Source organism: Protomyctophum parallelum (genome assembly GCF_964188405.1).
Source record: "Protomyctophum parallelum genome assembly, chromosome: 8".
Classification (NCBI taxonomy): Eukaryota; Metazoa; Chordata; class Actinopteri; order Myctophiformes; family Myctophidae; genus Protomyctophum; species Protomyctophum parallelum.
In genome coordinates this window covers 43067363-43084990 of record NC_139703.1, presented here as the reverse complement: position 1 = coordinate 43084990, position 17628 = coordinate 43067363, and the positions used below count along the sequence as shown (strand labels likewise).

Below are 17628 nucleotides of genomic sequence, written 5' to 3'. Positions count from 1 at the left end.
ATTTGCATAAAATATATCCTAACATTATGTATAATATAAGCTCAAATTAGTTTTCACTCAGTAGAGAAATTAACAGTTGCGTACTTATTCCTCACCACAAATGGATAGTGTTGGTGGTCAGCTATCATATGGCCCGATATACTGTAGTATACCTATGCCTCATAAACTGTATCTCATAGAGAAGCCCAGTTATATATACAGCCCGGTGTTTATACAAAGGAAAATCTGCATGCATACAAATTTAAGACTCCGAAGAGTGCTGCTTTCTGACCCCTAGTTGCACTCTGTGATGACATTGCATGGAAAGCAGAGAGGCCAAATTGTTCTTAGTTCTTTTCCCCCCAATGTAGTATTACTAATTCCCCCTGTATATCCTCCCCCACTGTTGGCCTGAGGGGGAGTAGACAACTAGACAACCACATGCCAAGTCCAATATACATGGAGTCACGAGCCGCTTCTTTTCACCTGACAGCGAGGAGTCTCTTTGGGACAACAGAACACTTGCTCATGCCATCTTCCCCAGTTCCCCTTCCTGCTGAACAGGCACCCTGACCAACCAGTGCATGTCGTTAGTGCCGCTACAAAAAGGCCTGCCGGCTTCCTGGCTGACCAGTGAACACTGCCAACACTGTGTTTGTTGGGAACGCCCGGCCAAGCCGGAGGCATCGCTGCCAGGAATCGAACCTGGCCTTCTGCGGTCGTGGGCGAGTGTTTTACCTCTACGCAACCGCATGCGTGCATGTAAGTGTGTGTGTGTGTGTGTGTGTGTGTGTGAGCAACAGTGAGGGAGAGAGATTATAAAAGAGACTTGGACAAATACATACATTTGAGAGGCTGAAAGTATATAACGAGTGTAAGATAAGATAGAAAGCGGGAGTGAGCACTCAGACAGACTGCCTCCTGCCTGTACCTTCGATGAAGGCAGGCTGTCCCACTGGTCGTTCGTGGGCCCTGGCCCCCTTAAGTCCCACAGGACTCTGCCTGAGAAGATGCTCCTTGCCTGGCGAGCCCTCCTGTCACACAAAGCGAGACAAAGAGACACAGTCACCCTCAGACAGTGGTCAACAAAGTTCTCCACCCCAGTACTTAATACGTTTTTTTTCAACTTGGACGGAGTACTGATTGAGGGGTTATAGTATAACCCCTCAATCAGTACTCCGTTCAAGTTTAAATATACTTTGAGTATAGATACCGTACCCTATATTACTAAAACTTGTGAAAGTTACTCAGTAAAATTTGTACTTGATTTAAAGTACTGCTTTAACAAAATACTTAAATGGCATGTTACAACAAGGCAATTTTAATATAATATTAGAGTTATTATGCACATTTTTTATGATATGCGTTTGACTCCAGAGGTACACACGATTGTGTTTAGTTTTGAGTTTCTTGAGTACAAGACATGTGTTGTGAAGAACTTGCAAAATGGCAGAAAATCTGTTTACTCAGAAATGAAGAATGTGGGGAGTTGCAGCGTTTAAAGGATTCAAGGGTTATTGGCCAAAACCTCCGATTTGTATAATTCAGAGCGTCTATACTGGCAGTGTGCACAAAAGTTTACATTGATCAGTCCAGCGATTCCCAAGATTAGCTGCGCACAGACAGACACGTCCAAATCATTTAGGTTTTCATTTCAACACAACAATACTGTTCACACAAAGAAACATTACACGTTGTAATAGTCGTGTTGGTTTGGAGTGTAATCATTTATACTTGCCCCCACCATATCTCGACCACACATACCATCCAAATTCAATTCTCTTACCGAAGGGGAGCGCGAGAGGGGCGGGGTCAGTTGACGGGCCTCCACTGGCTGACACGCCGACCAATCGTGCCCTGGTGACGTTTTGGTGATGACTCTGCCCCCTTCGCCAGACTCCTCCTCCTTCATTTTGACAGCCACCATGCTGACATCCCCGTTGGCGTGGAGATGCAGCGCTGCGGGGCTGGGCTCAACCATTCTGCAGAGAGAGAGAGAGAGAGAGAGAGAGAGAGAGGACATGAGGTATGAGAGCAAGGCCTAACCACTGACTGCGGTGCTCTAGCTCACCGTTTCCCAAACAGTGGGTTGGGACCCATATGTGGGTCGCGGACACATTTAAAAAATAAATACGGGTCCCTTTATTTGTCGTTTACTACATTTAGTTTTGTATTTCAAGACATTTTCAAAAAACATCCCCAAAAAGTGTCCATGAATTAAAAACAAAATTCAGTGATATTTTTTTTCAGTAATCAAAGAAATTCCATAAATTATGTGAAAATAGCCGATCTATAAGCTCACAGCATGGCGCGAAGCGACGCGGTGTGAGCTTGTGGATCTGCTATTTTCGCTAGTTTGGGTCCCGGGGTTGACACCAAGCGTCTCTTTCGGATCACAGGCTAAAAGGTTTGGGAAGTAGTAGCTGCAGTACGGAGCACAGCTGTCTGAGAGGCTAAATGTCATCAAATGGTGATCCGTGGCACCTCAAATGGTGGTCCGTGGCACCATAATGCAGAATAAATAATGGGCCTTGACCTTGATATGAAAAGGGTGGAAAACCACTGTTTTAAAGGATGAGAGGAAGGTAGAGGCCAAGGTTACGGGGTCAAGTCACAACCAGGCCTGTTGTTGCCTGTGGTGCACTGCGGACCATTTCTGCATCTAAGTGCTTATAAGTGAACTCAGCACAGGCGGTCTCTCATAACCTTGTGTGTGTGCATCTCGATGTGCGTGCACATGTGCACGCTCGTGAGTGCACTTTTAGGAAATTGCCAGAGTGAGTGAATAAACGAGGGTTACAGAGGAGGGACACAGACAATGCCTCCGAGAGCTAGGACTGTGAAAGAGAGTGAGAGCGAAGGACAGGTTGAGTGAGGCTGAGGTTGAAACACTGTGTGAACTTGAACAAATCAACTTGGGCTGCGTTGTGTGTGTGTGTGTGTGTGTGTGTGTGTGTGTGTGTGTGTGTGTGTGTGTGTGTGTGTGTGTGTGTGTGTGAGAGTGCATGTGCGTGCGCATGCGTGTGAGCGTGTGCGTGTGTGTGTGTGTGTGTGTTTTCCAAGCTCCGCTTGCAGAAGGAAAGAAAAACACGGCAGACAGCAGAACAAAACAAACAGAACACACAAGGGCAGAAAGTGCACATATATATAAAGAGGGAGAAAAAAGCCATTGTTAGAGGCGGGGAACAAAGGAAGCCAGGACAATGGGGGAGAGGCTGACAAAAGCCGCGGGCCGCAGGAAACAGCCCGGATAACAATGCCAGTGGAATGTGCCGACCAACTCGGGAACATGGGGAAAAAAATATGCGGAACGCCACCATTCTGCAGAGCGCATAATAATTAGAGCCCCCCCCCCCACACACACACACACACCACCAATCTCACCCCTCCCTGCCCGCATTCTGTGTTTCAATACAAAGCCACCTGCCTGCCATGCAGGGTCCAAGGCTCTAAACGTGTGTGTGTGTGTGTGTGTGTGTGGGTGTGTGTGTGTGTGTGCCAACTATAAAACCTGAAAATCCATTTCATAAAGCTTATAGTAACTGCATGGTGCGGCATTGCATTTCAAGTCTATGACTCAGGGGGGAAGGCATGTGCACAACAAATGCATTTGTCTTCAGGGTTCAAGGTTCAACCTATTAATTGGCACTTACACATACAATACAGCAGCACTGTGTGTGTGTGTGTGTGTGTGTGTGTGTGTGTGTGTGTGTGTGTGTGTGTGTGTGTGTGTGTGACTGTGTGTGTACTGAAAAGTTCTCATTCATCATACGTACAGCTGAGAGGCAGTGAGAACAGAGAGGATGGAGAGCTGTTGAGTCCACAGTGCCCTACAGTCACTGTGTCACCTGCAAGAGGTTGATTGCCAAACAGTGGGGGGCAGCTGGGGGCTGGCAGCAGTAACAGCAACATGCTATCCCACTGGAGTTTATGACTGGGGACTCACCATCCACACGGACTGGATTATAAAGCTCCACAAGCTGCCACAGGTGGCTTTCACACGCCTCTCTGAGGATACATGCAGCTTGTGTGTGTGTGCGTGTCCATATGCGTGTGTCCGTGTGCGTACGTGTGAGTCACCCAATGCAGAGGCATGCCTAGAATCTCAGTGACCCGCAGAGCTGTTGACAGCATGGAATGCATCAGGTATGTGCATTTGCATGTCTGCACGCATGCATGTTTTAACAGTGAAAGCGCTGACTTTGGTCAGAATACACACAATGGTGTCTCACCGTGTACGTAGCAATCCAAACCAGTCAGGGTTATCAGTTCAAATCGTAATATGTTACTTTAACGCAAAAGTACTTGGTCTGGCCTGGGCTGTGGCTCAGCGGTCCAGGCACCTTGTCTGGTAATCCAGTCTGGCAGTCAGTGTGCCACGGGTTCGACTCCCGATCCAGACGGCCTTTACTGCATGTAACCCCCCCCCCATCTCTCTCCTCATTTCCTGTCAGCCTACTGTCTGTCCCTCCATAACAAATATAAAATAAAGGCGAAAGCCACAAAAACAAGATTAAAAAAAAAAGTATGCTACTCTCCAGGCTCCCACAATCTTCAAATGCTTCCGGTCATACAGTCAGGAAGCTCTTTTGAGGCGCAAATATATCCTAATATAAATCAAAATGATCAAAGCATATATAGCTTGCTTATTAGCAGGAATAAAAAATATATAAGAACTAAACATATTTCAAAATATATTTTCGTAAAATGAAATGACCAACAGATGAGTTGGATTTTAGGAGGTGTAGTTCCAGACTCCATATTAGCGTTCAGAGATTGTAACCTCCAACAGACACCAAACCAGCTGTTGACAGATACAACAATAGGGCTGCCATGTTCTACCATACACAACCGGACCGCCACATACATCTGCTCCATTACGTTGGACTGACATCTCCATCTCCATTTCATTCAGAAAGCTGAACCCGTTTAGAATCTTATGTTTCCAAGTAAAGTCCTCAAAAACCGGTAAATGGGCCCAACTGAGGGGAGAGGAGTGAGCGAGTATGGAAGGGAACATGTCTATGCACACTGATAAGATCTCCTCCTTTCCTTTGAGCACCGACAACAGTGAAACCTTACACTTCCCACGACACAAGAAACACTTCACACAAAAGCTTCAGTTACCTAACAAGTTGTAACGCGTAAAAACCCAACATTTCACCCCAGGGGATTGGCAATGCAAATCCCCTTCTGGTGTTCTTCTTTTCTTTCTCTCTCTCTGTCTGTCTATCTCTCCTTTCTTTAAACCCTCCCGACAGGAGCAGTTTGTTGGGTTTTACTTTGTCTTTGTCGTTTTCCAAATATCGCCCGCAGGAGAATAGCAGAGCACATAAAAGGCGTCCACAGAGAGAGTGAGAGAGAGAGAGAGAGAGAGAGTCAGGAGCTAGTCTGTGCCAGTTCAGAGTGGCAGGATAAAGTGGTCGACATCTAAAGCGATTCATCATTGCGAGGAAAAGAAACAAATAAAAACGTTCTCATCGTAAAACCAGAAGACTGACAGCTGTAATGACACTGTCAGAGACAATACAATACAGTGATATAAACATACAGACAATCGAGGACAACAAATCTGAAAAGTATATCAATCATATCATTTAAAACTTCATCGTCTTAATCACCTCACGTCCCTGACTGAAAAGAAAAACTATTTCAATACACTTCACTTCACTTAATCGTTTGGTTTGCCGAGTGGCAAAGGAAGTAGATATTAGGTTTCAACCCTTCCGTGCATACATGTACAGACAAGTGCATGCCCCATGTATAAACAAATGTTTAGGGAAGTGTTTCACACAGTTAGCAGTATCTGCTTAGTGATGTTTGACAACGTGCATCATGTACCAACTACCAACGGGTATCTGATGTTGCACAGGATTGGCCCGAGCTGATGAAGCTTGTGCCAAAACAGTAGATTGAGTGCATTGAATTTACTGTCAATGCAAAGACAACTATTTGCGTTAACTTTAACTCCAATTAACAACATTTTAAAGAGAAAATAAATGCCATGGACAGAAACGTGATTGGCATTGGCATAAATGTATTTATCCCCCCCACCCTTCAAAAATACTTTAACCCATTTTGGGTGGGAACCCCTTTTGGTGTTAGCATTATGATCTGCTATTTTTTTTTTATCGAAGAACGACTGACATAGAAACATAGCTTTTTCAGAAAACTGTCAGGATGTAGAAGTCATTTTTAGAATCTGATCTCAGGTCAAAAAGACTTTAAGGCTACGACATCCACCCCCAGGGCTTGAGTGGCGGAGCTCCACTGGACTCTGTATGAACCTATGGTCAGTGAACTGACCTGAGAGTAATGTCTTCCATGTACGTAGGTCCACTGTTGCTCCCTCAGCAGGTCATGTTCTACGTCAGGATTAACTCGTTCTTCTCTACTGTCTGTTATATGGATACCCCCCATACCACCACCTGTCCTACATCGTCACCACCCACCATCTCTCTCAAGAGGCTGAGACAAAAGGGCCTCTTCAAAACATGACCAAATGAGGGCCTCATTTGCATAATTAGCACGTTGTTGCAGGTGACCCTCACTGCCAGCACCAATAACGATGGAGCGTAGCTCCGCTCGCCCCAACAACAGGTGTGATGGTGACATGATAACGCCATCCATCCAGCGTGGCTGCCCGCCCACTGTCTTACGAGCACCTTGTAACAAAGTCAGCTTTATACCTGAATAGGAGTTCCTGACACCTGCATGCCGCACACAATGACATAGGAAAGTACATAGTGTGGCTTTGGTGTAGTACACTACACATGGAAAAAGGCAGTGTTGACTCAACTCTGAAGGTGAAAAGATTTAACTGTAAATAATTTCATAGTAAATAGATCAGATTCTATGCTGTGGGGAGGGGTAGCTGAAATATTGTGTGCGTAAAAATGTCAAAATCAGCAAATTGAGAACCCCATTGGTCTGGTTGGTGATGCTAGTACAGAGAATGGGTTAAAAACGGCTACAATTTAATATATATTTAATATTAGGTTAAAATGTTTAGCTGTGACAAAACAGCTACTGTAGTATAGACAAATCCATGGATCAGTGCCCTGTAGGCCATTAAGTGCAGTATTAATTTCCTGGTCACAGTTTATCAGAGCAAGCAACAAGCTCACAGTAAAACATCTTATATCCTTCAGCTGCAATCACACAGCAGCTATAACCATTTAGTCAGTCAGTCTGTTTTCTTTTTCTGCCTTTATTAGATAGTAAAAAGTAGTCTGACAGGAAATAGGGGAGAATCAGGGATGGGGAGAATGGAACCCGCAAGGACAAGGTGCCCGGACCTCTACCAACACAAGGACAAGGTGCCCGGACCTCTACCAACACAAGGACAAGGTGCCCGGACCTCTACCCTAACACAAGGACAAGGTGCCTGGACCTCTACCCTAACACAAGGACAAGGTGCCTGGACCTCTACCAACACAAGGACAAGGTGCCTGGACCTCTACCAACACAAGGACAAGGTGCCCGGACCTCTACCAACACAAGGACAAGGTGCCCGGACCTCTACCCTAACACAAGGACAAGGTGCCCGGACCTCTACCCTAACACAAGGACAAGGTGCCCGGACCTCTACCAACACAAGGACAAGGTGCCCGGACCTCTACGCTAACACAAGGACAAGGTGCCCGGACCTCTACCCTAACACAAGGACAAGGTGCCTGGACCTCTACCCTAACACAAGGACAAGGTGCCTGGACCTCTACCAACACAAGGACAAGGTGCCTGGACCTCTACCAACACAAGGACAAGGTGCCCGGACCTCTACCAACACAAGGACAAGGTGCCCGGACCTCTACCAACACAAGGACAAGGTGCCCGGACCTCTACCCTAACACAAGGACAAGGTGCCTGGACCTCTACCCTAACACAAGGACAAGGTGCCCGGACCTCTACCCTAGCCATCCGGGACAAAAAGGGTGACCCTTTGATGGAAATACAATAAAATCAAACAAGAGAGTAGAGTACATAATATTTGGGCTGTTCACAAGATGTGCATGGCACCTCAATGTGACGTCAACACACATGATGTTCTCAGAGTCAGGCCGTGTAGGCCTTCATCCTTATTCCTTTCCATGGAAGGCAAGAAGACACTCAGCACAGACTATTATGGTCTACTCGTAACCTTGTTGTGCACCCGTCTTCAGGGTTCAAGGTTCAAGCGATTTATTGGCACTTACACATACAATACAGCTGGTAGCAGCACTGTGTGTGTGTGTGTGTGTGTGTGTGTGTGTGTGTGTGTGTGTGTGCGCGCGTGCATGCGTCGTGGAAGCGTGCGCTGGCCTGGGTCTCTTTCAGAACATATTTTTATAGGAACAATTGATGAGAAACTTATCATGCATGCATGCACACATGTGCACAGAAACACACAAAGGTTTCTTGCATTGGTGACTGGGCCTCATTAGAGAATATGCTCTCAGAGACAGAAGTACAAAAGCTTCAGTCTCTTCCTCCCTCCTTCCCTCAGTCTCTTCCTCCCTCCTTCTCTTCTCTTCCGCTGTTCTCTTGGCCTTTTGATGTCAAGGGTGCACCAAACCAAAGAGGCACAACGATATAGTCAAAAACTCATCAGGAACACACATGCTGTTTCTTCTCATTTTCTGTGAACAGTGCATGTGTCTTTGTCTGCAAGTGCTAAAAAGCATGCGAGTCCTAAAAAGCACGCCAGAAGCTACATCTTATTGGCAAGGTGCTAGTGTTCTCTATGGCTGTTGTTCTGCTCGCCACACATGGAGAGCAGTGTTGGGAACTCCCGTGCTGCGATTGAGTGATCAAGAAGATATCACGAAGGCCTCGCCCCCCAAACACGCTCGCCCGGGGTCAAATCCGACGACCTCTGGGCGGTCACCAGCAGGTATCCAAAACTTTAAACTATGCCTATAAACCTAACCTTATTCCTAAACGTAACCTCAGTAAAACTATGACTAAACCTAAACTTATTACTAACCGTAACCTCAGTAAATCTAATAGAAGAACCGCTTTGGGCCAGCGGTCCACGAATATGTCGAATAATATGGGGGTGAGTGTGTTTTGGGGCGAGCGTTCCGATTACCCATACCCATACACATAGAATTCAATTGAGATTTACTGGCATGAGAAAACATATATTTACTGAAAGTAGGTTGGAGGGGGGTGTTAAAGAGAGATATGTCACATTACGTAGTTTTATGTTATATGTACAGGGTGTAAAGCAACATACAGGCTATAAAGCTACACACATAATCATGTGATCAACATGCATCAGTCAGATTCCATTTAAATTGGCTACGATTGCCTTCCAAAGTTTGCGGCACACGCACGCACGCACGCATGCATGCACGCACGCACACACACCGTCCAAGGCAAGCCTTACATTCTATTCTTTCTGTTTCTTGCTCTCTCTTCTCTCTCTTCTCTCTCTTTTCTCTCTCTCTCTCTCTCTCTCTCTCTCTCTCTCTCTCTCTCTCAGATGTTCTCCCTCCCTTCAGTGGGCTTTCTAAATAAGATGTATAAATAGGCTGATGACACAACAGCTCCTTTCACAAAGAGGGAACCGGGAGAGAAAAGAGAGGAGAACAGGACGCTGGCTTTAGTAGCGGGCCCTTTCTTCTCCTGCTTTTCAGAAACGCAGGTTAAAAAGCAGCCTCTTTCTTTTCATGGCTCTCTCATCATCCGTCTCTCTCCCTCTCTCTCTCAAACAGGTCGCGCATTGTGGCGGCTAGCGAAAGGCTACTGTGGCATTTATCAGAGCGCCGGGGCCCGGGGAGAAGAAGGAGGGGAACTTAGGACAAAACACATAGCCCAATAAAGAGATAGAACAAGGGAGGGGGAAGAAAGGATGTGTATGAAGACCACTTTTTTCCCTTCAGAAAGACCCCCCCCCCATCCCCAGCTCCTTCGGGCGAGCTCAGACAAAGGGGGGCCAGACTCGCACAATGTGCTCTCTGCTTCAGCCCGGCACACTTTAGATCCTCGCCCCATTCACAGCTCCTGCTTGAGAGTGCACACGTGTTCACACAATATTGTCTGTGTGTGTGTGTGTGTGTGTGTGTGTGTGTGTGTGTGTGTGTCGGGGGTCTATGTTTGCCAAGGGTCTTATAGACTGAGGGGGCCAGGGCTCCAAGGCGTTTCCATGGAAACACATTTGAGCAGTAAGGAGCACAACAGGTGATTCTAAAGAAGGCCTGCTCGTCTCAGCATTGACAGTCTGTGTTGTATGTCTGCGTGCGTGCGTGCGTGCGGCTATAGTTGCCTGTGTTACAAAGAACTCTGCTAAATATCTTAATCAGTTCCAATGAACAGAGAGAACTATACACAGTGACACCACATCTCATCCTCATGGCATGTGTCTATCTGGGTGCTAAGTGCCAACCGTAAACTTCTAAAACAAGACATGCCAGTGTTCTGATGACACTCGTCTTAGGGCAGTGGTCTTCAACCGTTTTCATATCAAGGTCCATTATAGTAGTAGTATTAATACACTCGCTATGACTGTAGGAAGGCCAGGTACCACACAAGCTGACTTCAGGTCAAAATGTTTTTTTTTGGCTACTGTCTCACTTGGAGCTCCAGACACGTTGACACCTTCTCCCCCCATGCAGCAGGGTAGAGCCATTGTCTTTTAAATTGAACAATGGGCTGTCTGGAGGTGTGAAGTCCAATCCCATGGGGGAGAAAGGGTGACAGAGGTCCATTTGAAATGAATAGGCAGAGATGGTATAAGTATGCCTAAATTCATATTTAGATTTTTTTTTTTCAGATGGAAAAAAAAGCTAAAAAACCATATAGTCTGTGCTGAGTGTCTTCTTGCCTCCCATGGAAAGGAATAAGGATGAAGGCCTACGTGGCCTGACTCTGAGAACATCATGTGTGTTGACGTCACATTGAGGTGCCATGCACATCTTGTGAACAGCCCAAATATGATGTACTCTACTCTGTTTGATTTTATTGTATTTCCATCAAAGGAGATGATTTGAACTGAATATTTAGGAAAAGTCAGGGAAGGGGAACCTTCTGAGAGCTTCATGGGAAAAGATAATCAACTTGTGTTAAACTTGTGTTAAATGATGCTGCCCCTACTAAACGTTCACTAATTTATTATTTATCATAATTGTAAAACACGCTTTACTTCTACAAAAAGGCGATGTTTTGAGCTTTGAGTACTGCCTCAAGGATAGGCCTACATTTGTGTGTGGGGAGGGGGGGGGGTGAATACTATCTTCCCAACGTAAATAGTAAATACAACCAACATGCATGGATAATGGAGCCGCTGGTGTCCATTATCATGTCCATTAACCATGGTTTTCCGTCTTTGGATTTCATGTGAGAATTGTGGAATAACCATGAGCCTAATGCATCATCACAAAGTGCCCTACTTTTCTGTGGCATTTCAAATAAGATTGAGTATATGAAGTATTTCCAAATGGCTCTTATATTCTTTAATAGTATTGCTAATGCAGGGTAGGAATAAAAAGATACATCTACGCATTGCAGCAACAATGCCTTTGCCATGGTGACTGGTCTTGACATTTAATTTTGTCAGCCATTTGTACCAAAGAGCACCTTTCTCTCTTTCTTCCACATGGCTCTTAAATTTATTGGCCTTATAGATCAAATTTGCTCAATTTGGGCTGTTTTCTGACAGTTCCTTTAATTGTTGGACTAGTCATTTACCGGTAATTGGTTAAATTTAAATGCCACTGTGCACATTGCTAGAACACAGTGATGTCTTATCTCTCATCTAAAACCTCTCTCTGATAACTTGAGAGGTAACCACATGAAACCTAGCGTCTCTATTCCAGGGCAAACATTCAGCAAAAGTACAGGATCTATTCTACAAGCTCACAACGTGTCACGTTGCGATGTGCTTGAAGACTTGAAGAAAATTCTGTTTCTATATGTATGTCATTTCCACCTTGCTCTCAATACAAATCTATAAAATAAATAAAAATACAAATAATCACCATTCCCACCACCACCACTATTCACCCATTCGGAATGAAAGTGTGCGAATAAGGAATTTATACAAAATGACAATTTTAGAGAAGCAACCAGATCTTCTGGTTCAGAGAAGTTTGTCGTTCTGATTCTGTAAAGGCCTATTCATACTCCAGTTTTTGGTGATAAGGTCACGCCACGGTAGTAAGCGCTTCATCGCTCACCTAAACACATCTCTCTGTTTTTACTAACCATAAGGTGGTGATAAGGTGGTCACCTTATCACCTAAAACTGGAGTATTCAGGCCTTAAGTCGATTCACTGAATGTATTATTATCAAACAACAACTTCTTATTTATACCAATGCATGAAAGCAGTTAGGCAGTAGCCTATGAGGACGAATGTAGATAAATTGCAAGTAAACATGACAATTATAACTATATAGATACAGTATAGTAGACTATAGTCAAATCTCACATATGCGACGCATCACAAGTTACAGGGGTGAAGATCCATCTACAATCATATTACATCTGAGATTAAATAATATAAGCGAGTGGAAAGCACCAAACAGTGGACAGGTCTTTGTGTGCGTATGCAGTACAGAGATGCAGCCAAAGGCTGTCAACAGCACACCAAAGCGCGGACAGATTAGCAAATAAGAGGAAGTAAAGTTTCAGGGTTTGCAACTGACACATCTCGTGTCCCCTTCAGTGGTCATCCAACACAAGGCAGTGGCTACATGATAACGCCACGCATACATTTATACGATCCACCCCCGATTTATGGCCGTGCCACTGCCATGTAGACCAGGGGTGGGGCAACTGGCGGCCCGGGGGGCCACATGCAGCCCCCACAGGTTAATATCAGAATACTGATATTATTTCAGCTGTTGCAATTCCAAACATGCAAACATGACCTGCTTTAATTACACTTTTAAGTCTATATATGTAGGTGTAGCACAAAAAAAAAAGACTGAATAACTAACTATACCTAAATGTATTTGAAACTAAATAAAAAGCTTACTTTCCAGGATTCCAATTAAAAAATAGGTAAAAAAATATATTCAGGATTTGAATTCAAATATAGCAAGAATAGCTGATCTACAAGCTCAAAACACGTCGCAGTGTGACGCGTTTTGAGCTTGTAGATCGGCTATTTTTGCTACGATAGAAATATGCAATGTGGCCCTCTGGAGTGAGTGTGGAAATATAGTGGCCCTCTCCATCGTCAAAGTTGACCACCCCTGATGTAGATCAATTTGAGTTATGTAATAAAAGGTTTTACTTTAAATGAAGTCGCCTGACGATGGGAAGAGTGTGAAATCCTTCCCAGCGATAACCGATAATCGCGTTTAGCATCTCAGGCTGATTTTCAATATGTGGGAGAGGCACATCCAAGCTGGCATAGATGAGAAAAGTGCAAAGCTTGCATTCTTAACATTTAACCCCTGGATCATTTACATTAGGCCTCATCATTTAAATAGAGGTGTTGGAGATAACAGAGTACGGTGATGGAGAGATAACTTGGACCGTCAGGCAAGACATGATAGCATTGCACACACTTTTCAGGAAATAATCACACAGGATATCATTATTATCTTTGACATGCCAAAAATGGAAACAGTTTTAATTTTCCAATTAGTTCTTCCTCTGGAGGTGTCCTCAACTATGTTGAAGCCCTCTATTTCTCCAAATCAATAGAAGATGTGTCACAAGGAATATAGCATTTGTATGTAAAGTCATTCTAATCCTAAAGTTCAGTTCAGTGTGCATGTTCCTAATTTTCTTTGCTTCAAAGTTTGAGTTATTCAACGCTGATATATGCATCAAGTAAAAAGAAATTATGAAATGCCCAATCGTATCGAATGGCTTGGTTTGTAACATCTCATAGTTCAAGTTACTGTAGTGTGGAGGCTTGTTTTCTATTCCCTCCACTATTACGTTAAATATTGTTACCAAAGTTGTAAAGCAAACAACCAGCTTTTACAAAGTGGACACATAATGCTTCTTCTGTCGCTTTAGATTTCACAGATTTTCAAAAGAAATGCAAATCATGCCACAGGACTGCTGCGGCGTAAACAAATGGTCTCTCTGGTCATTTGCAAGTGACTGACCACAAATGCACGTACGTTTGCTAGCGCGAGCACACGCACACACACACACAGACACACACAGGTCTAATAAGGGAAGTCTTGTGATGAAGAATTGAGTTAAAGGGTACCAATGAAAACAGTGCTGTGTTGTTTGCTTGGAAAAAGCATGTAAATTAACCAGGAAACTAGTATTTTATTTGTGCGAACGGAGTTGATGCATCAATAGAACGGTTGTGAATTATCTCGATCTGTAGGAAAATAAACAAATTCACTGGACAGAGCATGGCAACAGATAAATGCCTTGGATTGAGTCGAACAAAACAAAAAACATCTGTCTTTCTGCCTCTCTGTCTTCCCATATCTTCCCTCGTGGTTATAAATAAATGTAGCTTATTTAAAGGAAAGCAAATGTATTATCATAGTAGCGTGTGGTGTAAAATCTGAAATGGTCAAATCTATGTACATATAGTCAATTTGCATATTAATCCTTTATTCTGCAAATATTCACTTGTACATAATCTTGGATTATTACTATACCAATTTGGCACATTTGCAATGCTGTATACACAGCATAACGTATACAATACATACACTGTTACACAATTACCATGTCCATATGCTGCATCTCTGGACATAATATACTGTGTATTGTGTACTATTCTGTAAGTACTTTGTAACTATAATAGAGTAAAATAGTATTTGTGCTAGAAGGAGAGGACACTGGAGCAGCACGGACATTTAAAGCCTTTTTTATTAGGTGCTAATACAAAAAAAGAGACTCAAGAGAGACTAACGTTTCGAACTTATGGTCTTCATCAGTCATGAAATGGCAACATTTGGGCAGTGTTTAAATATACGGTAGGTATGGGCTGGGCTTTCAGTGAGCCAATGAACAACAGTCATGTTACATGGTAGTACGTTGTAACGCCACTCCCCACCCCACAATATTTGTGCTACTTTGCACAACCTGTACATTCATTTTGGAACTGCACAGATTGAGATAGCAGAAACTGCAGATAATCTACTTTTTAATCCCATATTATGCATTTTGAATGTTTTGAGTTGGGACAATTAATTAATAAGTTATTATTTAGCCTTTTTTTAATTGATTTTGAGTCTTCGTGTATTTCGATGGTATAGAAGTCGAAAACAGCAGATTTGATGCGTTGTGAGCTTGCAGATCGGCTGCGTTCAGTGCGCAACAGTGTCATACAATGGACTACCGGTATAATTTAGCCATATCCTGCAACGGTCTGCTGTAATAAACACATTTTCCATGGGGGATCATTAATGTTTTAGCTTATCTTATGAACCGCTTCTATGAGCCAGAAGAATTAGTGGTGTATTTTCTGTGATGAGAACCCGCGTGGGAATGGACATAGACTTAAAAAGGTTAAATTCCACTGTCGGAGCGATTTTACGCAAACAATAGAATATGCAGACAACTCATTCTCCCCAACAAAAGATTCACCTTTAACTGTATTTAATGAAACACACCTTGGTCCTGTATGAGCTTGTACTCTGTCACGGCGCGGGCGCACCATCTCTTTGTGCGCTTGCACGCCTGCTTTTCACACACACACACACACACACACACACACACACACACACACACACACACACACACACACACACACACACACACACACACACACACACACACACACACACACAGTATAGAAATCACAGAAAGTACAGAAAAGTCCATACATACATACGTGCTTTACAAAGGGCCCAGAACCCGCTCACTATTGTCATAAGTGAGGCAGTGCAGTTCAGAGACACTTGAGTTCCTTCTTGTTCAGACTGATTCACAGGCCTTGATAAATAGGCTGACGCAGCGCAAAACACTGAGGATTGGTGCTCTGTATGTATCCCTGGGTGCAAATTCATAATCATACTATCTAAAACCATTATAGCAAAGAAAGTATTTAAATTGTTATTTAGTCTCTGCTTCCAATATGACCGAACCATTACATTGAAAATAAATAATAGAACATATTTGCCTAATTGCCTCTATCTTTAAATTATATCAGGGTTGAAATCATTTTCATTTTGCATCAGATGCTATTGAGATAAACGCAATGGATTTAGCATATTTCACATGGAAAGAGTACGAATATCTAGTCTGAGTGATCAATCAACTCAACACCAATGATGCTATTGAATCAGTTTTAACAAGCAAGAGGTGGCACTGGCCAAGCTCTGAGTAAGCAGGTCTCTTACCTTAAAATGTGCAGAGATGCTTACAGGACTGTGTATTTGACTTTGTCCTCTGCGTTCAATGAGTCTAGATGTTGTCTTTCTCCTGTGTTCTCTTTCTGCTTGTATCTCTCAGAGGACGGCCCATCAGCATTATTAGACCTCCACTTTGTCACCCCCATTTTGTCACCCCCGCCCACAAGGAAAGAGATAGTGTGCGTGCATGGCGGTCTACATTTGCGTTGACAAAACATTTCTTCCAATTTAACAGTAATTCTCCTTCCACAACGTAACGGGTGAAACACTGGGTCAAAAGTGCCATGAAGAGAAATTATGAAAAGATGGCAGGGTGGTAGTTCTCAATTACAGACAACTACGTTACAGATCATTTAAAACTTATGATACGATTACATCTTTATTGATCTCTGAGCAATTTTCATTGCTTACTGCAGGCCAAGAATAGGAAGGTCATAGGACTACAACAGCGGCACAATATGAAGTACACACGGCTAGGCCAAGCACAATTAGACAAACCATTGAAATCTCAACGTTCCAAAACAGAAGATGCAGTACACAAGTACACACTACTTAGCATCTCATTCTCACCTTGCATCTTCCAACACATTTAACAATCACCTCTATATCTGAAATTCTTCCATCTCATCAGTAAGAAGGGATAGGTCTCTCTTGTGAAGGACAAAATATAAAGTGTGTCACACTCACAACCACACCTGAGACAGAATAAGTTCCTTTAGAAGTGCTCAGTAGTTGAGGGCATTTTATTTACAGAGTGAGTGCTCTCTGTGAATCAGCTCTCTGTGACACAGCGGCTACGCTATTAACAACTAATATTAAACACTAATACTGTCACTGTGTGTGCTGATGCAACACAGTAAAGGGACAACAGGATCTCCCATACAGTGCAAAGAGAAAAGTGTAAAGTAGGCCACACTTAAAGCATATGACCCTACATTCTTGTGAGGTTTTCAACAACTAGGAGTATGTATGTTCAAACAACAGGACACACAGCCTTGGTTGCTGATGTCAAATGAAGTGTTTTGAGTGAGCAACAATTGAATTGAATGTCCTAAAGAAAAACAAAACAAAGGACAAAGCACACACTAAAAGAAACGAGAGAAAGTTACACAGAGTTGTATAGACCTTGTAAGAACTAGACTGTGCCAAAACAATAAAAGCAAGGCTGCCAACAGTTGTGTGTTGTCAATGTCAGTAACAAAACTATGTTTTCCAGTAAAGAGTCCTGGATTTTTGGTTTCAGGGTGGACACCAAAGAAAGAAATGTTATCATATTGTGTGATTACACACAATATGATGTATTGTGTGATTACACACACTATGACACACACACACACACACACACATACACGCACACGCATACACTAAGCTAAGCTAAAGGAG

General features: G+C 43.4%; 1 protein-coding gene across 4 annotated transcripts in view; it reads right to left on the bottom strand.

Annotated features, from left to right (window-relative positions):
- Positions 1–17628, bottom strand: part of sox13 (SRY-box transcription factor 13) — a 36439-nt gene that overhangs the window by 16309 nt on the left and 2502 nt on the right. For 2 of the 4 annotated variants that reach the window (XM_083772148.1, XM_083772149.1), the window contains exons 2-4: positions 15505–15574; positions 1766–1961; positions 911–1013 (exon numbers count right to left, since the gene is read on the bottom strand). In XM_083772148.1, coding sequence (XP_083628274.1) covers positions 911–1013; positions 1766–1961; positions 15505–15551 — 346 coding nt within the window. In that variant the 5' untranslated portion in view covers positions 15552–15574. The remainder of the gene's footprint in view (positions 1–910; positions 1014–1765; positions 1962–15504; positions 15575–17628) is intronic. The other 2 variants (XM_083772147.1, XM_083772146.1) reach the window with 1 other exon arrangement.